The sequence below is a fragment of the Sminthopsis crassicaudata genome, chromosome 1 (genome assembly GCF_048593235.1).
Source record: "Sminthopsis crassicaudata isolate SCR6 chromosome 1, ASM4859323v1, whole genome shotgun sequence".
In the NCBI taxonomy this organism is placed as follows: Eukaryota; Metazoa; Chordata; class Mammalia; order Dasyuromorphia; family Dasyuridae; genus Sminthopsis; species Sminthopsis crassicaudata.
The window spans coordinates 53477820-53501477 of NC_133617.1; the positions used below are offsets into that span (position 1 = coordinate 53477820).

The 23658-nt window shown below is 52.1% G+C and overlaps 1 protein-coding gene across 1 annotated transcript; it reads right to left on the reverse strand.

The window, feature by feature from the left end:
• Positions 1-4902: 4902 nt before the first annotated feature.
• Positions 4903-22259, reverse strand: LOC141545406 (uncharacterized). Its single transcript, XM_074272459.1, has 9 exons — positions 22214-22259; positions 21774-22013; positions 20686-20856; positions 16810-16900; positions 16517-16623; positions 13766-13876; positions 10039-10187; positions 8033-8182; positions 4903-6679 (listed from the first exon to the last, which is right to left on the reverse strand). Exons 1-9 carry the CDS (start codon positions 22257-22259, stop codon positions 6560-6562), a joined length of 1185 nt encoding a protein of 394 aa, XP_074128560.1. The 3' UTR covers positions 4903-6559.
• Between the last annotated feature and the right edge of the window lie 1399 nt (positions 22260-23658).

Genomic DNA, 23658 nt, shown 5'->3' on the forward strand with positions numbered 1-23658 from the left:
TTATCTAGTCCTTAATTAATGAGCATGTTTTGCTTCCTGTACTTTATCACAAAAAATGCTTCTATGATTATTTTGGTTTGTGTCCTTTTTTCCCCCGTCTTTGACCCTCTTACCTAGTAATGTGATCTCTGGGTCAAAAAGTATAGATTTTCTTAATCATCTTTCAAAGCACAATCTCAAATTGCTTTCCAGACAGGTCAATTCACATTTCCACCAATAGTTTATTAGTGTGCCTATTTTTCCACAGCCCTTCCAACATTGGCAATTTCCATCTTTTGTTGTCATCTTTCTCATTTTGCTGCATGTGAAGTGAAACCCCTGAGAGCTTTTCTGAGTCTCCTCAATGGCCTTTTCCCACAAATTAGTTTTGGCCACATGTTTTGTAAATACTGACATATGTACATTTTTTCTTGATAAGATGTAGATTCCTTAAGGGCGAAGGTTGTTTTGTCTTTGTATTTCACAGTATCTAGTGCACAACAGGCACTTGATAAATGTATATTGAAGCAAGACCCCAAAGAAGAGATACATTACTGCAACATAGGAGGTATGTAGGTATTATGCATGGCATATATTTTCAGACATTTTTTTGATGCATTGATCAATGTTTGCTGATTTTTTTTTGGGGGGGGGAAGGAAGGCTTTTTGAAAGGATACAAATTTTAGACATATAAAAGCAACATATTAATAAAATCTCATTTTTAAAAAGCCATTACAACTTGACTTTCTCCTACCTTTCCCATCTTCTTAAATCTTACCACATACTCGGTAGTACAATAATTCTGATCTCTTTGCTGTTCTTCAAATAAGATAATCCTATCTCCTGACTTTGGATGGTTTCTCCATTGGGCATCCACCATGTCTGGAACTCTCTGCCTGATCGTCATCTTGGTCTCCTTGGTCTCCTTGAAGCTTTGGTTAAAGTCTCACCTTTTGCCAGAAGCCTTTCCTGATTTCCCATAATTGGTTATCTCCAATTTATCCAATCTATATCTCATTTGCACAATTGTTTGCTTTGTGTCTCCCGCATTGGATGGTGAACTCCTGAAGAGCAGGGACTTTTTGTTTGTATCCTGAGCTGAGCAGAGCCTGGCACATAGCACTTGTTTAATAATTGCTTGTTGACTAATTGGTGGGGACTTAAAAAATACCTAGTACTGGAGCTGTCAGCAGTGGACAGAGAGAGCTCTGTAGTCAGGACCTAAATTCGAATCAAGCATCAGCTACTCACGAGCTGTGTGATTTGGGGCTGGTGCTCTCTCCACTGCTGAGCCTTTTGAAATTTGTCACCAGTGTGTTGTAGCGTGGTTAAGTCATGTCACTTTTTATGACTTCCATTTGAGGTTTTCTTGGCAAAGGAGTCATTTACCGTTTCCTTCTCCAGCTCATTTCACAAATGAGGCAAACAGGACTAAATGACTACACAGCTAGTAAATGTCTGAGGCCAGATTTGGACCTTCCTGACTTCAGTTGAGTATGTAAACTACAGACTAGTGGACTTTGCTTTGACTTCTGGCTGTTTGGTTAGTGAACAGCTAGGAAAGGAAGTGGTTGCCATTAGTTTAAGAAAGTCAATCCAGACTGACCTAATTTTCTTTTTAAACAAGGTTATTAGACTGGTAGATCAGAAGAATTTAAAAAAATACACAGAGACACACATATACATTACAGATACCTAGATTTCAGTGAAGAGCTTCAGTTTCTTTTGGAGGAGAGGGGGAAAGAGAATATAATTTAGGATATTATAGTTAGGTAGATTCAGAAATGACCAAAAGAATAATCACTTCTGACCCCATGTCATCTTGGAGAGATTCTTAATAGGTTAAAACAGTGGGCCAAACTTAAAAAGAAATATCAAAATAAGTCCTACACTTGGGTTTTCAAAAATTAACTCCACAAAATAAGAATGGGGAAGGTAGGGCGGAACAATAATTTGTATGGGGATAAAAAAGACCTTGAAGGTTCTAGTGGACTGCAAGTTCAATATGTCAAATGTGAGGCTTAGCAGTTCCAAAAGCTAAGATGATATAAGCCCCCATTAAAAGAAAAGAAAATGTTCAGTACAAAGGTGGTGAGAGTCCTGCTGATTTCTGTCTTGGTGGTGACTATATCTGCTCAATCCTGGGTATCATTTTTTTAAAAGTATTTTATTTTTTCCCAATTAAACATAAAAACAATTTTTAACATTTCATTTTTTAAAACTTTAATCCCAAATTTTCTCTCCCTCCCTCCTCCTCTCCCTGAGATGGTAAGCAATTTGATATAGGTTATACATGTCTAATCATGCAAAACATATTACCATATTTGCCATGTGAAATAAACAGATTCAAAAAGGGGGGGGGACAAAAAAGAGAAACTGAAAAAATAGTCTGCTTTGATCAGAATTTAGGCTTCATCAGTTCCTTCTCTGCAGGCGGAAAGGAATTTTCTTCTGAGTCCTTTGGAATTGTCTTAGATCACTGTATTGCTGAGAATAGTTAAATCTTTCAGTTGATCACCATACAATATTACTATTACTAAATACACTGTACTTTGCATCAGTTCATGTCTCAACCAGGTTTTTTCTGAAATCAATCTATTCATAATTTTCTATTTAGCATCATAGCATTCCTTCACAATCCTATACCCTGAATTTGTCCAGCCATTCCCCAATTGATGGGCTTCCCTTCAATTTCTAATTCTTTGTCACTACAAAGAGCTGTTATATTTTTGTATAAATAGGTCCTTCACACCCTTCCCTCTTTTTTTTGTATCTTTTTGGTGTACAGACCTAGTAGTGGTATTGTTAGATCAAAGGGATGTACAAATTTAATTTTGGGCATAGAGGCAAATTGCACTCCTGAATGGTTGGATCAGTTCACAACTCCAAATGTCCCTTAGTGTCTCAATTTCCCATCCAACATTTTTTTGTCACATTAGCAACCTGGAAGGTGAGATCGTGCCTCAGTTGTTTTAATTTGCATTTCTCTAATCAATAGTGATTTAGAACATTTTTTTTCCCCAATGACTATAGCTTTGATTTCATCTGAAAACTGCCTGCTCATATCCTTTGACCACTTTTCAATTGGAGGACGGTAATTTATATTCTTAAAAATTTCAATCAGTTCCCTCTATATTGAAGAAATAAGGCTTTATCAGAGACACTTGCTATAAAAAATTGTTTCCCAGCTTTCTGCTTGCCCTCTAATTTTGATTACATTGCTTTTGTTTGTGTGTAGGGGATATGTTTTAGGAAGGACAAATTGAAGGCCAATCACGTTGGGAGAGAACTAGAGATAAGTGGTATACAGAACTTTAGGGTGTTTAAGCCTACAGATGACTTCTTAGGTAAACATGGTACAGTGATATGAGAAATCCCGTTATTTCTTTGTTCAAAACTTTTTTTTTTGTAATTCCCTATTATATTCCAAATTCAAGTTATATGTATATATGTAACATTTGAGGTCCTTTACAATCAAGTGATACCCCTAACTTTAAAAAAAAATCAGCATTTATGAATTCTCCTCTCATCCTTTTACAGAGCTTTCTTTACTTAAGGGGGAAAAAAAAGCAACCAGCTCAACAAAACCCAGGACAAGGATAGCACAGTGGAGTGGGTGAAACGTTTTAAGCCAGAAGTAGTGAATTCAATCCCATCTCTGACACATACTGGCTGTGTGACCATGGGCAAACCATTTAGCTTTTAGGCAAGTAAAAGCAACCTTACATTGGCAGCAGTATTTCTTCATCCAGGAATTTTCTATATCAAATCACAAGCTCAAAATCTAATCCCACACACACGGGGAAAGAAAATCATATGCAATGACCCATAACCTCAAAAAATAGAGCTCTAGTACCTGTTATCACTTTTATTTCCCTCCATCTTCCAAACAAAAGAGACACTTTGCCCACTTTAATATGTCCTTATACCTTCCTACTTCTAAATCTTTGCTTGGGCTGCTTCTTACTCTGAGAATACCATCTCTTCTCATTACATGTAAAGAGTTTTCAACATTCATTTTTTAGTAAGATTTTGAGTTCCAATTTTTTCCTCCCTCCCTTCTTTACCTCCCCCCCAAGATATCAAGCAATCTGACAAAGTATACATGTCTTTCAAAACTTTCAAATACCACTTTCTCTAAGTAGCTCTTCCCAAGTTATTCTCTGAATTGCCAGGTATTTTTGCAAAGGTCATGCTGTCTACATGAAACATATCCCCTACTTACCTGCCCCCTTTCAGAATCCTATTTGTTAAGGGTCATCCCCATGCTACTTTCTTTTATTCCTTTGGGGGAGCTGGGGGGGGTTAGTGTGTTGTCTTCAGTACTTTGCATCAACTCATCTGCCTGCCTTCCTTAGTAGGAGACCTTCATGAGGGAGATCCTTCTTTTTGTCCTTCAGGACTTTGCACAGCTGACAATGATGGGTCCCTTGCTTGTTTACCCCGGGATCTTTCACAGGACTGCATCTCTTGGAATTATCGTGTCTTGCTTCCTGCCTCTTAGAAGAGTGGGCTGCCCAGGAGGACAAGCACTCATGCTCTTCCCCCATTGCCCCCAGAGAGTGTTCCACGAAGTAGGTCTTCATGTCTTTCAAATTCAACTGACAGCATTTATTTTCTGTAATACTCTTGCCTTTGACGGAAACATCAAATCACTTTTGGAGGGCTGGGAGAGGAGGCTGCACGGAATACATCTGCCTGGTACCGATATCTTTTTGTGTGTCCCGGAGTCTTGAAGGAAGAGCCTCTTTGTTTTCTACCCCCAACAGCCAGGGGTTTGGAAGCCAACTCAGGAGAGGGAAGGTGGCCCCACACTCCCTCCTACCTTTTTGCTCACCTCATTTTCTTTTCCATCAACTTCAAACTGCATCCACGTTTACACCAAACATCACTCAGTACTTAACCAAGCAGAACTAACACCATTTGTTTGTATATGCAAGCTTGAGAAACTTTTTATTAAAAGAAGAAATAAAAGTGAACTGTCTCTTGGTGTGTGGGATAAAGATAGCTTGTATGTACCTGGCAGACTGGGGAAATGATCCAGAGAAGCAGATCTTAAGGACGAGAGCAGAGTAAGAAAAGCAAGGGGGTGGATTGTTGAGAATGTCTAATAATCCTCCTTCCTCTCCCGGCTCCTACAAGTCTAGGGGGGTCTGGGTCCTATGGTCATTCAGAAACTCTCAAAAGAAACTGAGCCAGAAGGAACCTTAAAACATAATGGTATAGCTGGAAAGATCCTTAGTTATCTTATCTTCCTAGACTGTCTCCTCATCTTAAAATGAAGGATTTGGATGAGATGCCCTCTAAAGTCCCTTCTGGGTTCCCAAATGCTAGTGAACATAGCTTGCTCTCAGAGCTGAGAGGGAACTTAGAGCACAAATGGTCAGTTAGAAAGCCCTCTGGAGACCAACTCTCATTTTATAGATGAGGAAGGACATGAGATTCTTTGAGTTCCCACTGCCTCTCCCCCGCTGGGGTTTCCTAGTCCCTGGAAGAACTGGAATTCAGAATTAGAATTTTAGCTCCAAATGGGTGGTTTTGGCTTGGCAAGGGTGGGGGAGAAGGCGGAAGAGAAAAAAAGAATATGGTCTTGTATAGGGCATGGAATCCTACTTCTTCTAGATAACCTCTGCCTAATCATCTTTGGGCGAATGATAGATCACAGGACTCAGAGCTGGAAAGGAATGAGCTCAAATGCCTCATTAACAAGGGGTCATGACACAAGACTGAGGGAGGGCTCAAAGCCAGTGGGGCTGCCCAATCTTAAGGCACAGGACTGTAGAATGGGTCTGCTGAGATCTGTAATGGGCGGGCAGCTCTACGGCCCTTCCTGGGCCTGAGTGGCTGTTAGCCCTGATGGATGGGAGGGCTGATTCCCTTCCTATGCCTGCTGCCATCCTGCCAGCCTCAGAAAGAGGGAGCTCAGTGGGAAGACCCAGGGCACTGAACTGCAGGCTGGCAAAGGGCTCCCCAGGCTACCGAGCCCAATCTGTATCTGAGCTGCATTCCTCTCTAAAACATCCCTGACAGGCGATCATCCAAATGCTGCTTGATGATTTCTAGTGATGGGAGACTCGTAACTTCCCCAGGCTCTTGTTCTACTTTTGGACAGCTCTAATTATTATGGAAGTTCTTCCATACACAGAGACTAAATCTGCCTCCCCCCAGTGCAGCGGGTTCTGCCCTCTGGGCCCAAGCTGGATGTGAGACACAGCACACCATGAGACAAACGGAATATATTAATATTTACATAGGCGGGGCTCAATGCTGGGGGACAGGGAAAAGAAAAATAAGATCAAACTGGTTCAGCAGGAGGGAGGGGGTGGCAGGCCAGAAGCCACAAATCACCCATTAGCCCTGGAGCTTCAGAGGGTCTGCATGGTCAAGAGGTGGAGGGGCAGCAGACCTGTGGGGCGGGACCAAGTCCAGTCCCGAGGGGGAATGGGCCCTCGCTGGTGCTCTTGTCCAGCACTTAAGATCTGTCCGTAAAAGCTAAAACAGAAAACTTGGAGGAGATGTTGATGGGCTCAAGGCAAAGGGGAGCATGTGCTTGAGAAGGCAGGAAGTGTGGCAAGGAGGTCAGCAGCACTCACTAAGAGTCCAGAGCAGTTGTGGAGTCCTGAGAAGATGGCAGCTTCCTTCTGCCCCCTGGCTTCTGGGAAGGGCCCCAAGGGCCAGCTTGAGCCGAGGCTCTGCTCCCTGGGGAGGGGAAGGGGCAGAGACTAGATTGGAAGTCCAGCTGGGCTGCCAGAGCCTCCTGCTGGCCCTCAGAGGGGTTCAGGCCCTTTTAAGGTGCTGGGTGTCCTGGACTCCAACGGAGTCAGACAGTCACTCCCCAGGCTGCAGCAGGGCTATCTCTAACCGGCTGCAGGGCCTGCTCCTTCATAACTCTAAGGGCGGCTCTCCTCGCCTCTACCCCAGCTGTCTGCCCGCTGGGGCTGCAGCCCCACAAAGATCTCCCAGGAAGAAAGAGGCAAAGGAGAATCACCCCCTGGCCCACCCCCGAAAGATCCACTCAAGATGCCATGGCCTGAGGACAGGTGGCCGGGGGGGACCCAATGGCTCAGGGAGCCAAGGCTCGGCATGTTTGCGGCCCTTCCTGGGCAGGGGCAGAGGCCCCCAGGCTCAAAGGAGAAGGTGCCCACAAGAGCAAAGTGGGGGGAGGGTGGGGTCGGAGCCCCACGCTGCTTCTGCCCGTCCCCCGGGCTGGCCTGTAGCTATGGGCAATGCCTTCACACAGAGCTGAGGTTCCTCTGAGATTTCCCCTTGAGGGAGAAGGGGGGCTGGTTGAGCAGAGGATGCAAGCCTGAGAGCCAGGAGCGCACAGTAAGGCAGAACGGGGGGAGCAAGGTGAGTGCATGGGAGGGAAGAAGGATGTGGGGCAGGAGCGGGGGAGGAAGAGGGCCCTCCGACGGCTGGGCCACAAACGGCTCCTGTGGTCGCAGGAAGATCAGTAGGACCCCGCTTTGCTGGGGGTGCTGGGGAAAGGGCAAGGAAAGGGAGGAGACAGAGAAATGAAGGCAAGGCTTCCTGCTGAGACATGGGGGAGCTGGTCCCCTATCTCCCCTGGAGCCAGGAGGGAGAGGACACAAACAAGTCTAAGGGCTTTCGAGCTGCAGAGTTCTTTATCTTGGGGAACACCCAAACCCCCGAGGTGGCTTCGGAGCGGATTCAGCCAGATCCCCCGGCTCGGGGGGAGGAGCCAGGGACCTCTTAAATGGCACGGAGGACCGTGCCCCTCAGGGATGCCATGCCTGTACAGAGAGGAAAGGGGCCTCAGTGCCGGGCAGAGAAGGCCGGGGCTCCCACTCTCTCCTCGAGGCCCTGGATCATCCCGGGGAAGGGGAGATGTGGCAGCTCACCTCCCCCGGCTGGGCCCTCTCCCAGCAGAGCCAGGCCAGGGGCCACTCCATGGCTGACAAGGGAGGGCGAAGCCTCGAGACCCTGCACTGAAGCTGTCCCCACCCCTGGGGCCGAAGGCTCATTCCCCAGAGGACCAGGGAGGGGCTGGGGCTGGCCCGGGGACGGGGAGGGGCCGGGCCCGTTTCTCACTTCACAATTTCCGAATCTTCTCAGCCACGATGATGGGGTTCTCCTTGCGGATCTTCTCAGCGGCCTCGGCCTTGTAGTCAAAGGGACAACTGTGCTTTTCTGAGTACCGGTGCATGGCACAAAAGAGATTTCCACAGCGGCAGTCAAAGCCTGGGTGAGGAAGAGAGGGACAAGCTGCCAGTCTGCTCCGATTCAGGCCTAGAGTATCACCCGAGGATTCAGAGGGGAGGCCCCGAGACCCCATGAAACCCAGCGCCGTCATAGGGGAAGAGACACCAGGAGGCGTCCCGTAATAAGTATCCCGGCCAGACCCCAGAAGGCCCAGAGGATGGGCTTCCTGGAGTCGGGGAGACCCCAAATCCATCCTCAGACACCGACTAGTTAAGTCACTTAACCTCAATTTCCCCAGCTGTAAAATGGGGATAATAATATTTACCTCCCAGGACTGCCGTGGGGTTGAGATCATTGTCAAGTACTTTGCAAACCTTAAAGCACTATTCAAATGGCCAATATCAGGGAAATACGCTCTCTTGTCCGCACACGAGCTGGACCCACAGTGACCAATGAAGTTGGGCTTAAGGCTGCAGCACCACTTTATGGGGGGATGGAGGGCACCTAATATCCCATAAACACAGGGCCAAGAGAGGGCAGCTGATTCATGCCATAAAGGAGATGTCCCTGACCAAGCCCAGTGGAACAGGTTCCCTAGGAGATACTGGCTTCTTCTTTCCAGCTTCTCAAGCCGTGTCTGCTGAAAATGCTCCTAAGTTTGAAGCAAGGGAATGTGCTGGATAATTCCTAATGACAAACTGACAATGTCAATTCGAGATTTAGTGCCTTCTTTGGGCCCTGTGGGAGAGGGACCGACTCCTCCCTCTGAGGAACCTGATCTGGCTGGGCTGGAGGCCCCGGGCAGACCCCCCGCCCCACTCCAATGGAGCCCTATTTCCCCAACTAAGGGAAGAGCGGGGTACGTTGCCATATTGCCAGATGCCCACAGGCTCATCACCTCAAACCTCCTCCAGGCCCACAGACAAGGGCACCATAGAGCCTAGCACTGTGGATGATGTTCCTACAGACTCTCTCTCAGTCTGTCACCAGGTAGCCGAGGAAGGATTCAGAGCCAGAAAGGACCAGGTTTCCCAGCTACCTTGTGGGACAGCGAGTGGAGGAGGACTGCCACATTTAATTTGGAGGGGATGGTCTTGAACCCGAGGGAAGGGGGATGAGACCATTAGCACCAGAGGTGGAGCTTGGGGCTCTTGACCGAAGCACTGCCCTGCACTGCGCTGCCTCTCAGGGCAAACAGCACAGGAGGCTCTCTAGGCCAAGCCTTTTAATTTACACATAAACGGGGACCCCAGACGGTGAAATGATTTATTTAAGATCTGGCATGGGGAGGGGGGAGATGGAGGAGGAAGAGGCTTCCAAGCAAACAATGGAGAGCTGTGGCCTGGCTTCCTGCTCTGGGGGCTTCTGGCCGGCTCCTCTGCCCTCCCGATGGCTCTAAGGAACAGCAGCTCACATCTGCCGGGGTCTGAATTTTGGCTTTCTACGAGGCAGACAAATTATAATATTCCTGGTACAGAGGAGTAAACTGAAGCACAGAACTAGTAAGTGACCTACCCAGGCCACATGTTTAGTGATGGAGGTGAAATTCAAGCCAGGTGTCTGGACTCTCCAGCCCGGGCCTTTTTCTACAACACCAAACTCTCTCCCTTTGGCTTCTTCCTCTTAATGACCCGAGTAGCCTCATTTAAAGTTATCGAGGACTCTCCTCCTAGCGGCCTCATGAGGAAGGGAACATAGCCATCGCGGGGCTTGCAGAGAGCCTGGCCTGTGGTCACACGGAGGGTGGGTGATGGAGGCCCAGGCCCTGAAGGGCGTTCAGTGGAAACTGGGACTTGGACCCCGGGGCGGGGATGAGGAGGGGGCCCTGAGTAGGGTCCACCCCACATTTCAGCATGCTCAGCACAGAGCAGAGGGGAATTCAACGCCACTTGTACCTGCAGAAAATGAGAGAGCATCCAGGGCCAGAAGTGGGTTACTGAGGTGCTTGGCAATGAATGGGGAAGCACTGGCGAGCACGGGAGCTTCCAGAGTAGAGCTGCCCCTCGGTCTCCTGGGAGCGCCGATAAGCTCCGTCTTCCTGGGGCTGAGGAGAGCAGGAGGATGCCGGGGCTCAGACAATGGACGCTGCAGGCTCCAGGGCTCCCGTAGAGTACAAGGGGCAGGGGCTGGGCCTGGTGTACAGCTGCTGCTGACTTCAGGCTCGGTCAGCAGGGCTGCTATTTCTCCAGCCTGGAGCTCCGTCTTTGGAATTCTTGCCTCCTCTTCTCTGACCCTTCCCCGGCCAGGCTTCCTGCATCCCCCCTTCCAGTGCCTCCTCTACCCCTCAGCTCCAGTGCTGTGGTGGTTTGCCTGTGGTCTCCCCCTCCAGCGGTGGGCCGCCCAGTGTTTGTCACGGTGGCTGGCCCGATATATAAAGCCTCACCATGGCCTCCGCTCTTCTCCTTCGGCAGGGAGTCTGACCCTTTTCTACCACCGCTCTCCAACAGGTCTCCTCTTCTGCCGTCCCACGGCCTCCGGCCCGGAGAGGCCCCGAGCCCAGACAGGCCCCCAGCCCGGAGAGGCCCAGAGCCCGGAGAGGCCCCGAGCCCGGAGAGGCCCAGAGCCCGGAGAGGCCCCGAGCCCGGAGAGGCCCCGAGCCCGGAGAGGCCCAGAGCCCGGAGAGGCCCCGAGCCCGGAGAGGCCCAGAGCCCGGAGAGGCCCCCAGCCCGGAGAGGCCCCCAGCCTGGAGAGGCCCTCAGCCCGGAGAGGCCCCGAGCCCAGACAGGCCCCCAGCCCGGAGAGGCCCAGAGCCCGGAGAGGCCCCGAGCCCGGAGAGGCCCAGAGCCCGGAGAGGCCCCGAGCCCGGAGAGGCCCAGAGCCCGGAGAGGCCCCCAGCCCGGAGAGGCCCCCAGCCTGGAGAGGCCCTCAGCCCGGAGAGGCCCCGAGCCCGGAGAGGCCCAGAGCCCAGACAGGCCCCCAGCCCGGAGAGGCCCCGAGCCCAGACAGGCCCCCAGCCCGGAGAGGCCCCAAGCCCGGAGAGGCCCTCAGCCCGGAGAGGCCCCGAGCCCGGAGAGGCCCCGAGCCCGGAGAGGCCCCCAGCCCGGAGAGGCCCCCAGCCCGGAGAGGCCCCCAGCCCGGAGAGGCTCCCAGCCCGGAGAGGCCCCGAGCCCGGAGAGGCCCCGAGCCCGGAGAGGCCCCGAGCCCGGACAGGCCCCCAGCCCGGAGAGGCCCAGAGCCCGGAGAGGCCCCCAGCCCGGAGAGGCCCCTAGCCCGGAGAGGCCCAGAGCCCGGAGAGGCCCCGAGCCCGGAGAGGCCCTCAGCCCGGAGAGGCCCCGAGCCCGGAGAGGCCCCGAGCCCGGAGAGGCCCCCAGCCCGGAGAGGCCCCCAGCCCGGAGAGGCCCCCAGCCCGGAGAGGCCCCGAGTCTGGAGAGGCCCCGAGCCTGGAGAGGCCCCCAGCCCGGAGAGGCCCCCAGCCCGGAGAGGCCCCGAGCCCGGAGAGGCCCCGAGCCCGGAGAGGCTCCCAGCCCGGAGAGGCCCCGAGCCCGGAGAGGCTCCCAGCCCGGAGAGGCCCCGAGCCCGGAGAGGCCCTGAGTCTGGAGAGGCCCCGAGCCCGGAGAGGCCCTGAGTCTGGAGAGGCTCCCAGCCCGGAGAGGCCCTCAGCTCGGGAAGACCCTCAGCCCTGCTCCTCGGCCTCAGTCAGCAGGTCACCTCCCAGGATGCTACAACCCACTTTCTGCGGCACGCGTCTCGTCACGCTCTCTGCTCAGCAAAGTGTGTATAAGTCCCCCGCTGCTCTGCAAGGACACCTCCAACTCTGCGCGGCATTCAAGGTTCTCCTTAACCTGACACAGCCGTCTCTCATTACTCTCCTCTCTGGGCAAGGAAAGCCCTTCTTGCGCATCTTTACTTGGGATGTTCCCGTCCGCCCTCTGAAGCCTTCTCCTGGAGCTCCCTCTTGGCTAACAGCACAGCAGCTGGTCGGTTCCTGACCTGCCTTACTCATAATTTCACAGCGGGAATCCTGGTGGAAAATTTCCCCTCCAAAAGCAGAGCAAAGATGGGATTTGTTCAGAATTGTGCCCTCGACTGTGGACCCGGGACCTCCGGAGGGCTCTGGAACGGAGGGCCGAGAAGCCTGGTGACGGCACAATGAGCCATGGCTCCCGAGAGGTGGAGAGAAGAGGGCCACCTAAAGCCTGAGGGAAACATGGGCCACTGAGGCCCAATGAGGAGGAGGAAGGAAACAAGAGCGGGGAAGGAGGGAGTGCTGGTCCTGCACAAGGTCAGAGGTGACAAGGCCCAAGAGAAAAGGAGACTGGGGAGGAAAGCTAAAGAAAACAAAAGGTTTTTTTTTACTCTATGGGGAAAGAGGGAACAAAGAAGGGGTTGGGTCAGTGCTCAGGGTAGAAGAAACAATAGAAAGGAACTAAAGAGGAAAGGCGGGACAGGCCAAGGAGAGTGGTCTTTGGCCTGGGAAGGGCAAACTAAAACTGGCCCACAAAGAATTGGAGCTCAAAGACCTTCAAGACATGATTGATTCCCTATTAATGATCTTAGAGAGTGGGAAAAAGACAAGTTTTGTATCCAAGTTTCGAAAAATGGGAATAGTGGAGTCTATACACTCTACATTAGTAAATGTGAATTTAAATCCTTCAAAACATCTAGGATATGCTAAAGTGAATATGGGGGGGGGAAAAAACCCAAACAAACAAACAAACAAAAAAAAACCAGCAGAAATTATTGAGTTTTATGAGAAACAGATCCTGCCCAGCAAATTTATTTTCCTTTTCTGAAAAGGTTACTAGACTACAAACCAACTTCTATTTAACACTTCACCAAGTTTAGAGAGTTAGACTGGACAAAATTACAACTGGGAGGATTAGAACTGGGGGCCATTAAGAGTTCTGTGTCTTTGCTGGAAGCCTGCCCAAAGTACCTCAGAAATCTGTACTTCACTGTGCCCATAAATACTTCTCAATATTTTGGATAAAAGGAAAGAGATGACACAAAGCTGGAAAGGGACAGAAAACATGAAAGAATCGGAATTCAGTCCTAAATCGAGGTCCAAAACACCCATTTCTGAAGTACTGGGGGGAGGATGTTCCTGCTGCTCTTGGGATGGTTGGCCCTGGGGCTCCGGAGCACCAGCTTGCCCCTCCCTGACCCTGAACACCTGTTCTCAGTTCCCACAAAGGCTCACAAACACTGAGAGGAATCCCTCAGTCCTTGAAACTCCTGAAGTTTAAGGCTAGATGGTGATTTCCTACAGACATTCTACAATTCCTTTGAAGGGTTCAAGAACCCACGCTAAGTCATCATTCCAGGCCAAAGGGCTCGAGCTCAGGGCCAGCTGCTTAAGGCAGGTCACCAGACAGCCACCCTTCTCTCAGCTCAGAGGCCGCCTCGAGAAGCAGAATGGCTCTTTCGGCCCCACGCGGGAAAAGCCGGGGCTGCTCCCCCTGGGCCAGCTTGGCCTCCAGAGACATTTCACTGCACTGTGAAGCATGGGGCACTGGTGGGTCCGAATCCGGCCTCCCCTTGGCCAGAGACCTCAGACCTGCCCCTTCCCCTCTCTCGGCCTCACGTCCCCTCATTCCTAAAGCAGAGGCTCTGACCTCCAAAGCGCCCCCTCTTCCACCACTTTGGGCCTTGCAGGGACTCTGCCTGCCCAGGGCCTCCTACCTGTCAGACCCACTTTCTTCCGACAAGCAAAGCAGCGGTTCTTTTTCGGTTTGGGTTTCTCGCATGACTTCTCTTCCTCAGAGGAGCTCTGAGATGTCTCAAGAAGAGAACCTGGAGGAGAAAAGACACACCTCGAGTGACTCCAAGCCCAAGCCCGGGCCGGCCCTGTCTCCCTAAGATGTCCCTCCAGCCGTTGGTCACGGCCAGCCACGTCTGGATTCCTGCCTGAACCAGACTCTATCCCATGCTTGGGAATGTGCTTGGGGGACGGGGGGCAATCTTCCTGCTTTGGGGGAAAGCAAGATCTTTCTGATTTCAGAAAAAACTGAACTCCTGGAGAGGAGGGGGTTCTTAACGGTTCAAGGACCCCAGATTAAAGACCTTAATTTAGAATAAAGCCTGATGCTTTATTAAGATAAAGGAATCAAGCTAGAAAATACCACGTGATAACACTGTAGAATGCTAAAGTAATCATAATGAGAGGTGAAATCTCTGTCTTGATCCTCACAACGATCCTGTGAATGAGAGTCATCTCAGGCTGGGGAAAGCATTGAGGTTAGGGGCAGCAAAGAGAACAGATGCATCATGGAGCATAACCCAGGAGGAGATGGGGAGAGCCCACAGGCTGTCACCCATCCCCAGACAAACCTGCTGAGTTATTATGGAAGAAAGGGGAGAAATGGCATCCCTAAGTGAGGAGCCTCCATGACGGCACAACCAGGGGAGAGCGCAGGGTCTTCTCCAACACTTCACTGCGTCAAGGAAATGACTTTGGGCTCTCCATGGCAGGGCAGCTAAGTGCAGTCAGGCTCTACCAACTATCGGTGCTCTGGGCATGGGCCTAGCAATGCGTTGTTCCAATCAAGTCAACCTAACAAGCGTCTATTAAGTGCTTACTATGTGCAAATCCCCAAAGTGCACCTGACTACTGACTGTGACTGTAGTCACAGACTACAGGGGAATACAAGATTGTAAACAAGTAAGGCTGGGGGATGGCCCCTCAGAGTGGTCCAGAATGGCTCGTCTCCAGAAGTTTAGGCACTAAGGGGCAGTAGTGTACAGAACTAATGAAGATCATCTATTAAGGTGTTAGAGGGACTATTAGATGGTAGATTTTGAGCTGGAAGCACTGCTGATTTGATTTAATGCAACTTTTTCACTTTACCTATAAAGAAACTAAGACCCAAAGAGGTAAATGACCTGCCCACAGATTACAAGCAATAAGGCACAGATCCAGGATTTGAACCTTTGTCCCCTAAATACATCTGGCATTCTTCCCATTCAATCACATGGCCACCCTGCCTTGGTCAAAGGAGACCTTCAGCTGATGAAATCATGGATCCTTAAAGAACTAAAACCTAAGACCTAACTTCCCTCAGAAATTCACATTTGTATGTCATTTGTGCACGGGACCCTCTGGAGACAAGGGCCACTTTGGCTATCCAATCCAGATAGAGGCTGGAATTTCACCCCGGGGAGGAGCAGTGAGGGCACACTGGTAGGGCCACACAGATGTCCGAGGCCCAGGGGAGCCTCTGCTGCCCACTCTGCTACATCTCTGGACTCCGAGTCCACAATTCTTCCCACAATTCTACACTGCCTTGTGTTTCACCAGAAAAAATGAGTTGCTACCCAATGACCTTAAAGCTGGGCAATCAGGCCCAGGAATGGATCATTTGCTAACTGGGTTCAGCTCTTGCAAATACAAATTTGCATTTTGGAAAACTGTGCTAATACCTGCCAGCCATTATACACAGAGGCCCCCTATTCTTGCTGATTGTATCAAAACTTATTCCAGAATCCACAGCCAGACATCCCTGAGAGTCTGTCTGATGATTTGGGGCATTCACTTTGGAATGGGACACATTTCCATACACAAGGCCCTGAACCATCTAGACCACAGATGCTCCTATGGAAGGGACTCAGCAAGTGCTGTCTTTCAGTCTCTGTGCCCCCAGAAAGGGGAAGAAGTGGGGCCCTGATAAAACCTCCAACGTGAGCCCTCTGCTCCTGCACCTCCAGTCCTGAAGTGACTGCTCTGGGTGGGCAGCCTGAGGGGCTGGGAGACACTTAGTGACTGTTAATGATGGCTAATTCATTCTTTCTTAAGGCAGACCAGGTAAACTTTCTCCTATCTCAGGCTGTAAAGCAGAGGATGAAGACCACAGAGTACTTTATTTTGTCCTGGAAGTTTTGCAAGGGCCTTTGGTCAAACTCAACAAGCCCCACAGAGTCATCGTGGGATGTGTCAATGAGAAGGGATCCTACCCTGTGGTCATCTGGTTCGATCCAGATCCAAAAGGAATCCCCACAGCCTTCAGCTTCTGTCTGGAGAGCCCGTCCCACTTTGGGCAGTGCTGATGGTTTACTCCAACATCAAGCCTGAACTGCCCTTTTTTGCACCTCTGACCCCCTCTGGGGTCAGACAAAACCCTAATCCCTCTTCTGAACAATAGCCCTTCAACTCACTGAAGACCCCCGCCACGACATGGCCATTCATCCCAAGTCCCTCACTATGTGTCGGGTTCTTAGAGAAGAGAGATGACCTGGAGGCTGAAGGCCCTGCCATCTGCCATGACCCCTCCGAGTAAGCCTTTGGTTACAGATTCCCCATCATCTCATCAGCCAATGAGGCTCTGTGGAAATCACACTGGCATAGGCAGCGTGCTAGTAATGGGACAAAGTAGGGTCATTTTCCCAGGGGCAGAACAAGCCGCTGCACGGCTGCTCTCCAGCCCTCTCCCTCCTTACCTGAGGAGGGAGCCGTGGAGATGGCCTCGTCTGCCTGGCTGTGGGCGTCTTCCTTCGATATGCTCATGGCCGTCATCTGGTGGGTCACGGGAGTCTGAGAGCTCGATCTGGAGACCCGCCAGGAGCGCGCACATTGCAGAGCAGATAGGAGAGACAAGGAGCAAGTTCACCTTGTAGTGTCATGGAAGGTGGTGGTGGAGGATAATGGTGCCTTGTCACTGGGAAAGGCGGGTGGTGGGGACCCAGGGCCAAGGGAAACACAGGGAGGGGAGACCCAGGGAGACTCTGCTCACCTGGCTAGGCCATCCTCAGGTGTAGGGTCCGCCTCCTCCGCACATGCTGCAGGGAAAGTCTCCAGGACAGCAGGACTGGGGCTGCTGGCTACTGTGGATAAAACAGTCAGGCCCTGGAGGGTCAGTCAGCTTCCAAGTTTGAACCAGTTCCACTACTTTTCAGCCCTGGGGACTCAAAGGCCCCACCAGCCCTTCCAGGGCCCAGCACTGTATTGGAAACTGCAAGAATATCAGCCTTGATCCCTGCCTTCTAGGAGCTTCCAGCCAAGTTGGAAAACTGCGACGACAATCAGAGAAGAATCATGTGTGGGCCCAGAGCAGACACAGGGGCTCTGCTGGGAGGGTCAGGAGAAGCCATGAAAAACTCACTCAACAAACTTTTAGGCAAGTCCCTTCCCCTGCCCAGAGCCTCGGGGCAGCCAGAAGCACTCAGAGCGGAAAGCTCACTGCCAGAGGAAGGGGATGTCCCGCCACAGAGGTGGTTTGGGAAGAGCCTGGATGGCAGCCGAAGCACGCGTGGCCTTCACTGTCCTGGGCATCAGCTGCCAGCCGGGATAGCCCGGCTCCACACCCTTCCTCGCGCCTCCCTGAATTTGGGGCCTGTTCCTTCCTCCACAGAATTTCTAGCTGTATCCCAGTGCCTGGCACACAGTAGGACTTTACTCAGTTCCTATTGCTTGATGATTTCCATTAGAGACCCAGGACAGAACTCTCCGGGGACTCTGGTTCGGGGTTCTCCTGAGTGGCCCAGCCCTCAGGGACACGCCCTTGTATGGCCTGCGCTCCTCGCTCCTCACACCCACCCACGTCAGTGGAGAGGTTCAAGGCAATCAGTTCTGTCTCTCACTGCAGCCGCCCTGAGGGGGCTGGATGGACAGAGATGGAGCCAGGGGCAGGTGGAGAGTAAGGGGACAAAGCAAGCTGGAGGATGGAGATCTGGGAACAGAAACACAGCCCACGCACCAGGTGTACCTTGGCGGGGGCTCTGTTGCCCAAGAGAAGCCTGGGTCAGATCGTACAATTTAGAGTGGAAGGGACTCTGCTACTATCTAGTCCAACGCCCTCATCTTATGGGGGGACAAAGTGGGGTCTGCAGAGGGGAAGAACCTGCGGGGGGCACCGAGAGCCTGCAGGTGCCTCCTGCTGAGCTTCCTGTCCCGTGGCAGGGCTGACCACTACACACCCTTTGACCAGGGGCTCCCCCGGGCTCACATTCCTGCGATTTGGAGCCCTCCCCTAGTCTAGCCGTCTTGTTTTGTACACGAGTCCCCGAGGTTCTTGATTCTAAGACACACTTTCCAGTCCCTGGCGGCTGCCTGAGCTTCAGATGACCAGCTGGCGCCTGGTACACACTTCTCCCCAGAAACAATGGGAAGCTCTTTCCTTTGTAGCAGCCGGTAAGACTTCTGGGCCAGCTGCAGGACTTCACTACTGCCTGCCACTGTCTCCGTACCAAGATGTGTTTCCAGTTTCCTCCATTACTGAGAAAAGAGGCGCTTTTCAACCCGTGCAGAATTTCCACTGCCCCTTAGTGCCCAGAAAGGGAGCCCACTTCATGCCATACCACTGCCCACAGCACTGTGGGCTATTTCGGAAGACCAGCCATCTTTGGGGTTTACAAAGCAGCTGCTTCACAACCTTCTGAGGGCAGAAAGAAAACATTCCCATTTTCCAGTTGAGGAAGTTAAGAGAGCAAACGGCATGCCCAAGGTTTCTCTGGGGCAGCTAGTGACTCAGAAACATTGTCTCGGCTGGGATTAGCCCCACATGTCCCAATTCCAGGCTTCTCCGACTGGTCCACATGGCCAGCACTGCTTTTTACCGCTCTCCTATAAAGATAAGTGGCCCTAACTGGCCTCTTAGTGTTTACAAAGCACCTTTTCTGTCATAAGTTAAGAACGTCAAGTATAGCCATTGTGACAAACTTGATCCCACGGACTCCAATCCCTCTCCCAGGCTCCCCTCCTAGGCTCTTCTGCTAAATGGACACGACTGGAGGGCTCAGGGCTGTGCTATTGACAGAGCGATTCCTTTTTCTCTTCTTCCCTCAAAAGCACAAACTGCTATAGAGGAAGGCGGCAGGACCCAGGGGCAGAAGGGCAGACTGTGCCAGTCTCCACCAGCCCTGGCGGTCACCACCCGGCTCACAATCGCCCTGTGTTACATCTGGGAGCCGCTAACAGTACTCCCCTCTCTGAACCAGCCCAGCGCAGAGCCGGGTCTCCACGCCAAGCTTCTCCCCCACTTCAATCGCTTGTCTGCCCACGTTCCACATGTAGGGCGGCCCAGATCTCTCTGACTCTCCTAATGTGCGTCAGAGTCCAGGGAGTAATTATCCGAGAACCAGAGGCAGCTGCTAACACCTCCAGCCTTCCAAACCAGGATCCCCGGAGTCTGACAATCACCTCCTTCTCACAAATGAGGGCCCGAGGGGCCTTTGCAGTGCCTCCTAGTTGGGGGGAAGCTGAGACTTCTGGGCCTTTGAGTCCCAAAGCAAGGGTCTTTCTTACTAGGCCATAGCCCCTGTCTGGGGAGTTGTTGTGGCAATGAAAGTACTCTGCAGCAGGTATGGCGAAAGGCAGGGAGAAGGCGATTGGATGAGACCCCTCTCAGGCCCAGGCCTTTCCATGGAAAGGCTGCCACACGCAAAGTCCATTTGTCTCCTCATCTGGGCAGCTCACTTCCTCTTCCCAAGTCTCAGTTTTCTCATATGTAGAATGGGCTGTTGTACTGAGAGGACTTGTAAACCTTCAGGTGCAGGAGAAATGCCTCTTAACATGGGGAAAGAAAAGTGCCTGGGGATAGGAGACACCTCAGAAGCATATAACCTGTGGACAACATCCACTGTCCGCACTGTCCATCAGTCCATGTCCCTCCAGAATGGCTATTATTACATAAGTTTTCCTTACATTGAGCCAAAATCTGCCTCTTCTCCCAGGTCTGTCTTCTAGGGCGAAACACAATAAGTGTCATCCTTCTTTTGTAAAGCGGCTTAGTGCAGTGGGCAGGATGGGGGCTGGGGGGGGGGGGAGGCTGATCTCAAATTCCTCTGAACCTTAAAAGCTGTGTAACCATGAGCAAGACCTTGGATTGTTTTAGGTCTCGGCTTCTTCATCTGTAAAATGGGAATAATGCTTGTCACTTCTCTAAAGCTGTTGTGGACCCCAAAAGAATGGCTACAAAGCAGCCAGTGTGCATGTGATATAAACGCCAGCTACTCTGATTAGAGCTCTGAAGCCATCCAAATAGCTGAAGATTCCTGCAGCACCCTCCCCCTTCCATCCCCCTGCCCCAATCACTCTCGCCCCCAGCTAAGCAGGCCCAGCTCCTTCCACAGGCCTGCTCCTGGCCCTCCAGCCCTCGCAGCCACATCCTTCACCCCAAAGGTGGGGGACGGCGGGCAGCATCGCTGCCCCTACTCTATGACCCCTGGGCACTGGTCCCTTCTCAGCACCGAGGTCCTCAGGGATCCGGCCCTGCCCCTCTCCTGGCCTCGGCTCCTGTACTTTTCCCGCCCTCTCTCACACAGGTCCCTGCAGGGGACCAGCTGCAGTCTGCTCACTTAGGCTCCTCCTGCCTCTCTACTGCTGCTAGAACGCCTGCCCGGCCTCAGTCTGTGCTACCATCCCATGACACCCAGTCATTTTCACCAGGGAAGCAAATGAGTTTTGTGCCCGGGGATGGCAGGGCTGCCCCGTCACACTGGCTCCTACTGAGAGGGCCTTCCACTAGGACCCCCTGATCTTTTTTCCTCAGATATTTAGGCACATCTCCCTGACCCTTCCAATCCAGGTGGTCCCGCAGCTTGCTTATCACCCGTTGTTGGGGATGAACAAGGAGAGTGACGCGTCCGCCTTCCCTCCCGGGCCTCCTTACCTGGGGGACTTAGTCGCCCACTATTCTGTTGCCGCTGGAGGAAATCCTTGTAGCAGACAGAGCACATGCCGTTGGTTCGAGGGTTTCCATAGAAGCCACAGCCTGTGGTGCAGAGGAGGGGCACCTGCGTCTGGTTGGTCTCCTGGGCCATGGCTGCGCTGAGCTCAGCTCCTGGCATCAGACAACAAGGCAGGTTGAGTCCTCTCACCGAGATGAGGGATGAGTGCAGAAGGAGACTATCGTGCACTTTGAAAACGCTTTATAGTTTAAAAACTTTTTTCACAATTTCTTTTTTATTAAGAACTTAATCGACAAAGATGAACAATGTAATGTACAAAGAATAAAAAGGGAAGGTTATATGCGACACTGAGTTTCTGTTATATATTTTTAGGTTTTTTTACAGTTTATCATTCCATTGACAGAGCATGTTTCTCAGAGCGCTCCCGAGAGGAAGAAAAGGCCCCGTTTTGTAGGTGAGGAAAAGGGAGGACAGAAGGTGATTCCCGATGCTCACAGAGCTTAGTAACTAACACTGAGACTACAAATCCAGATCTTTCTAGAGTGCGACCCTCAGAGAAACCCTGCAGGGAGCGGCGGAGGGAGGGCCTTTCACCATCAGTTCTCGGTCACTGCCCTCACTTTTCTGGTGTCTGTGGGTCAATGAGGCCCTGGGAGGGGATGGCCCCCTCATTGTGCACTAACTGTAACTGGGGCCACGGGCAGCAGAGCCGGGATTCCCACACAAAGCCAGGGCTCTTTGCAGTCTTTTTTAAGCTCCTCGGAGCCGGTTCAGTTGCCGTCACTGAAACTTGACCCAGACTGCCTGGTAACGTTACTTTCTGACACAAAGTCTCCTGTGGCGGTGGTTTCCTCAGGACCTAAGATTGCCGAGAGGAAGCCCGTTCCCAAGCCGGAGCCTCCCGGGGAGGCAGCTGGGATTTACGCGACGCCGCTCTGTGACGGCTAGTCCGTGCACCTCCGAGCCTGCCGCAGCCCAGCAGCCCCGACCTGCTCCCCTCGCTCTTCACTCCCGAGCTCTGCCAGAGTCTGGCCTACAAACGCCGGGCCTGCCACCGTGGGGCACTCACCGTCCCGAGACTCGCCGGAACCTCCCGGACGGCTCAGGCCGAGCCAGGGCCTGGGAGAGCGCTCCCCAGGGGATCCCCGGGCACCTGCACCTTTACAAGAGCCTTCTGACCCATTCTCACTCTCTCCCCAGTCGCATAACACCAGCTCTGATGGCCTCCGGAAAGCCACGAGATTGGCCCCTGGAAGGCCTGGTCCGGGCCGAGGCGCCCACTCACCCTCTGGCACGTTTCTCAGTTTCCCTGCCTGTAAAACGAAGGAAACGGCCAGCTCCAAAGGGTTAGATCACTGTGGCCACGGACTTAAGTCTCAATGTCTCGGATTAAGATCGAAGGCTGTAGACACAACCTAATGGAGAGTTACAAGAACGAGCTTGTCTGGTCACAGTGAGACTCAGAAAGGGCAAATATTTACCCAAGATCCTAAGGGGAAGATCCAGGACCTGAGCCAAGGGCTTCTGCCTCCAACCCTAGGGCTGCCTCCGCCATCATGGGCCTGTTGAGCTCCCCTTTCTCTTCTCAATCTCCCTCTGCTCTTGGTCAAGCCGGTGCTCCAGCCAGGCTGCGCGTCCCCCTCCCCCCGTCCCTCACAACGGCCCCTCTTACCACCTTTGCCTCAAGGCTCCTGAGGGGATGCCAGCCGCCCAAATCCCCCCTGACTAAAAGCTCCAGTTCCCGTCCCTCTGTCTGACCCTTGGCAAAGGGCACCTGCTGGGCTGACCTCTGCTAGAGCTTGAAGAGCTTCAGGGGAAGCTGAAGAAACCTGGATTCAAATCTTGCCTTCTCTAGTAATCGGCTGTCTGAGCACCTGAGCGCTCACCTAAGTTTCCTCATCTGTAAAATGGAGATCATAATTATTTACCTCACCGCATAGTAGGCACTCAATCGACGCTTCCTTCCTTCCCTTTCCTACTGAAAGCAAAGGCAAATGGGGACCTCCGACTCCCTCCCAGGCCTGGCACATGGTTGGGCCCCGTAGCGGCTCAGTGCGTTTAGTGACGACTGACAAAAGCCTAAGAACAGTCCGGTGTGATAAAGATTTCTGGTTCCCTCCTGCAGGGTCACTGGTCTAACTTCCCCTACACACAACGCCCTCCATCGGGCAGCCTGGGGAACGGGAAGGAACTTGCCTGGGGTCCCGTCTCCGTCAGAGGAGAGGCCCGAGGCGGTGGGAGACCTGACTCCACGACTCAATGCGGCCTCTCTGAGAGGGGCGAAAAGTGAGAAAAAGTGGCAGGACACAGCTGCACTAGGAGAGCGGGGCGGGTGGGACCTCCCAAAGCAACTTCCATGTCTAGCCCGGGGCTGGAGGAGCCCTCAGGGATTAGCCATCCCAGACCCCATTTGAGGGGTCACAAAGGCAAGCTCCAGAGAACAAGGGATCTGTCAGCCCGGAGCACCTGACAACAAACCAGAGAATCACTATCGCTCCCTGGCGGGAAGCCTGGGAGAATCATTACACCATGCAAAGGCTTTGGACCAGCAGCAGGGCCTCCTAGGGCCTGGGAAATCATGCCACCTACCGCCAATATTCTTATGTTATTAAAAAGGTTTCAAAATAATTAATAATTTAATTACTCTCATTATTTTAAAAGCTCATATTGTTGCTCAGTCCGACTCTTCTTGCTCCTATTTGGGGTTTTCTTGGTGACCCTGGTGAGCATTTCCTTCTTCCGCTCACTTTACAGAGGAGGAAACTGAGGCCGACAGGGTGAGGTGACGTGCCCAGGATCACACAGCCCATAAATGTCTGAGGCCAGGCTTGACCTCAGACCCGGCATTCCTAGCTACCGGCCGTTCTCCTCCCACCCCTCCCCCCGGCACTGTACCCTGTAATTATCTGTAGATGGGTCTTCTTTTACTATCAGACTGTGAGACTGACGGGAAG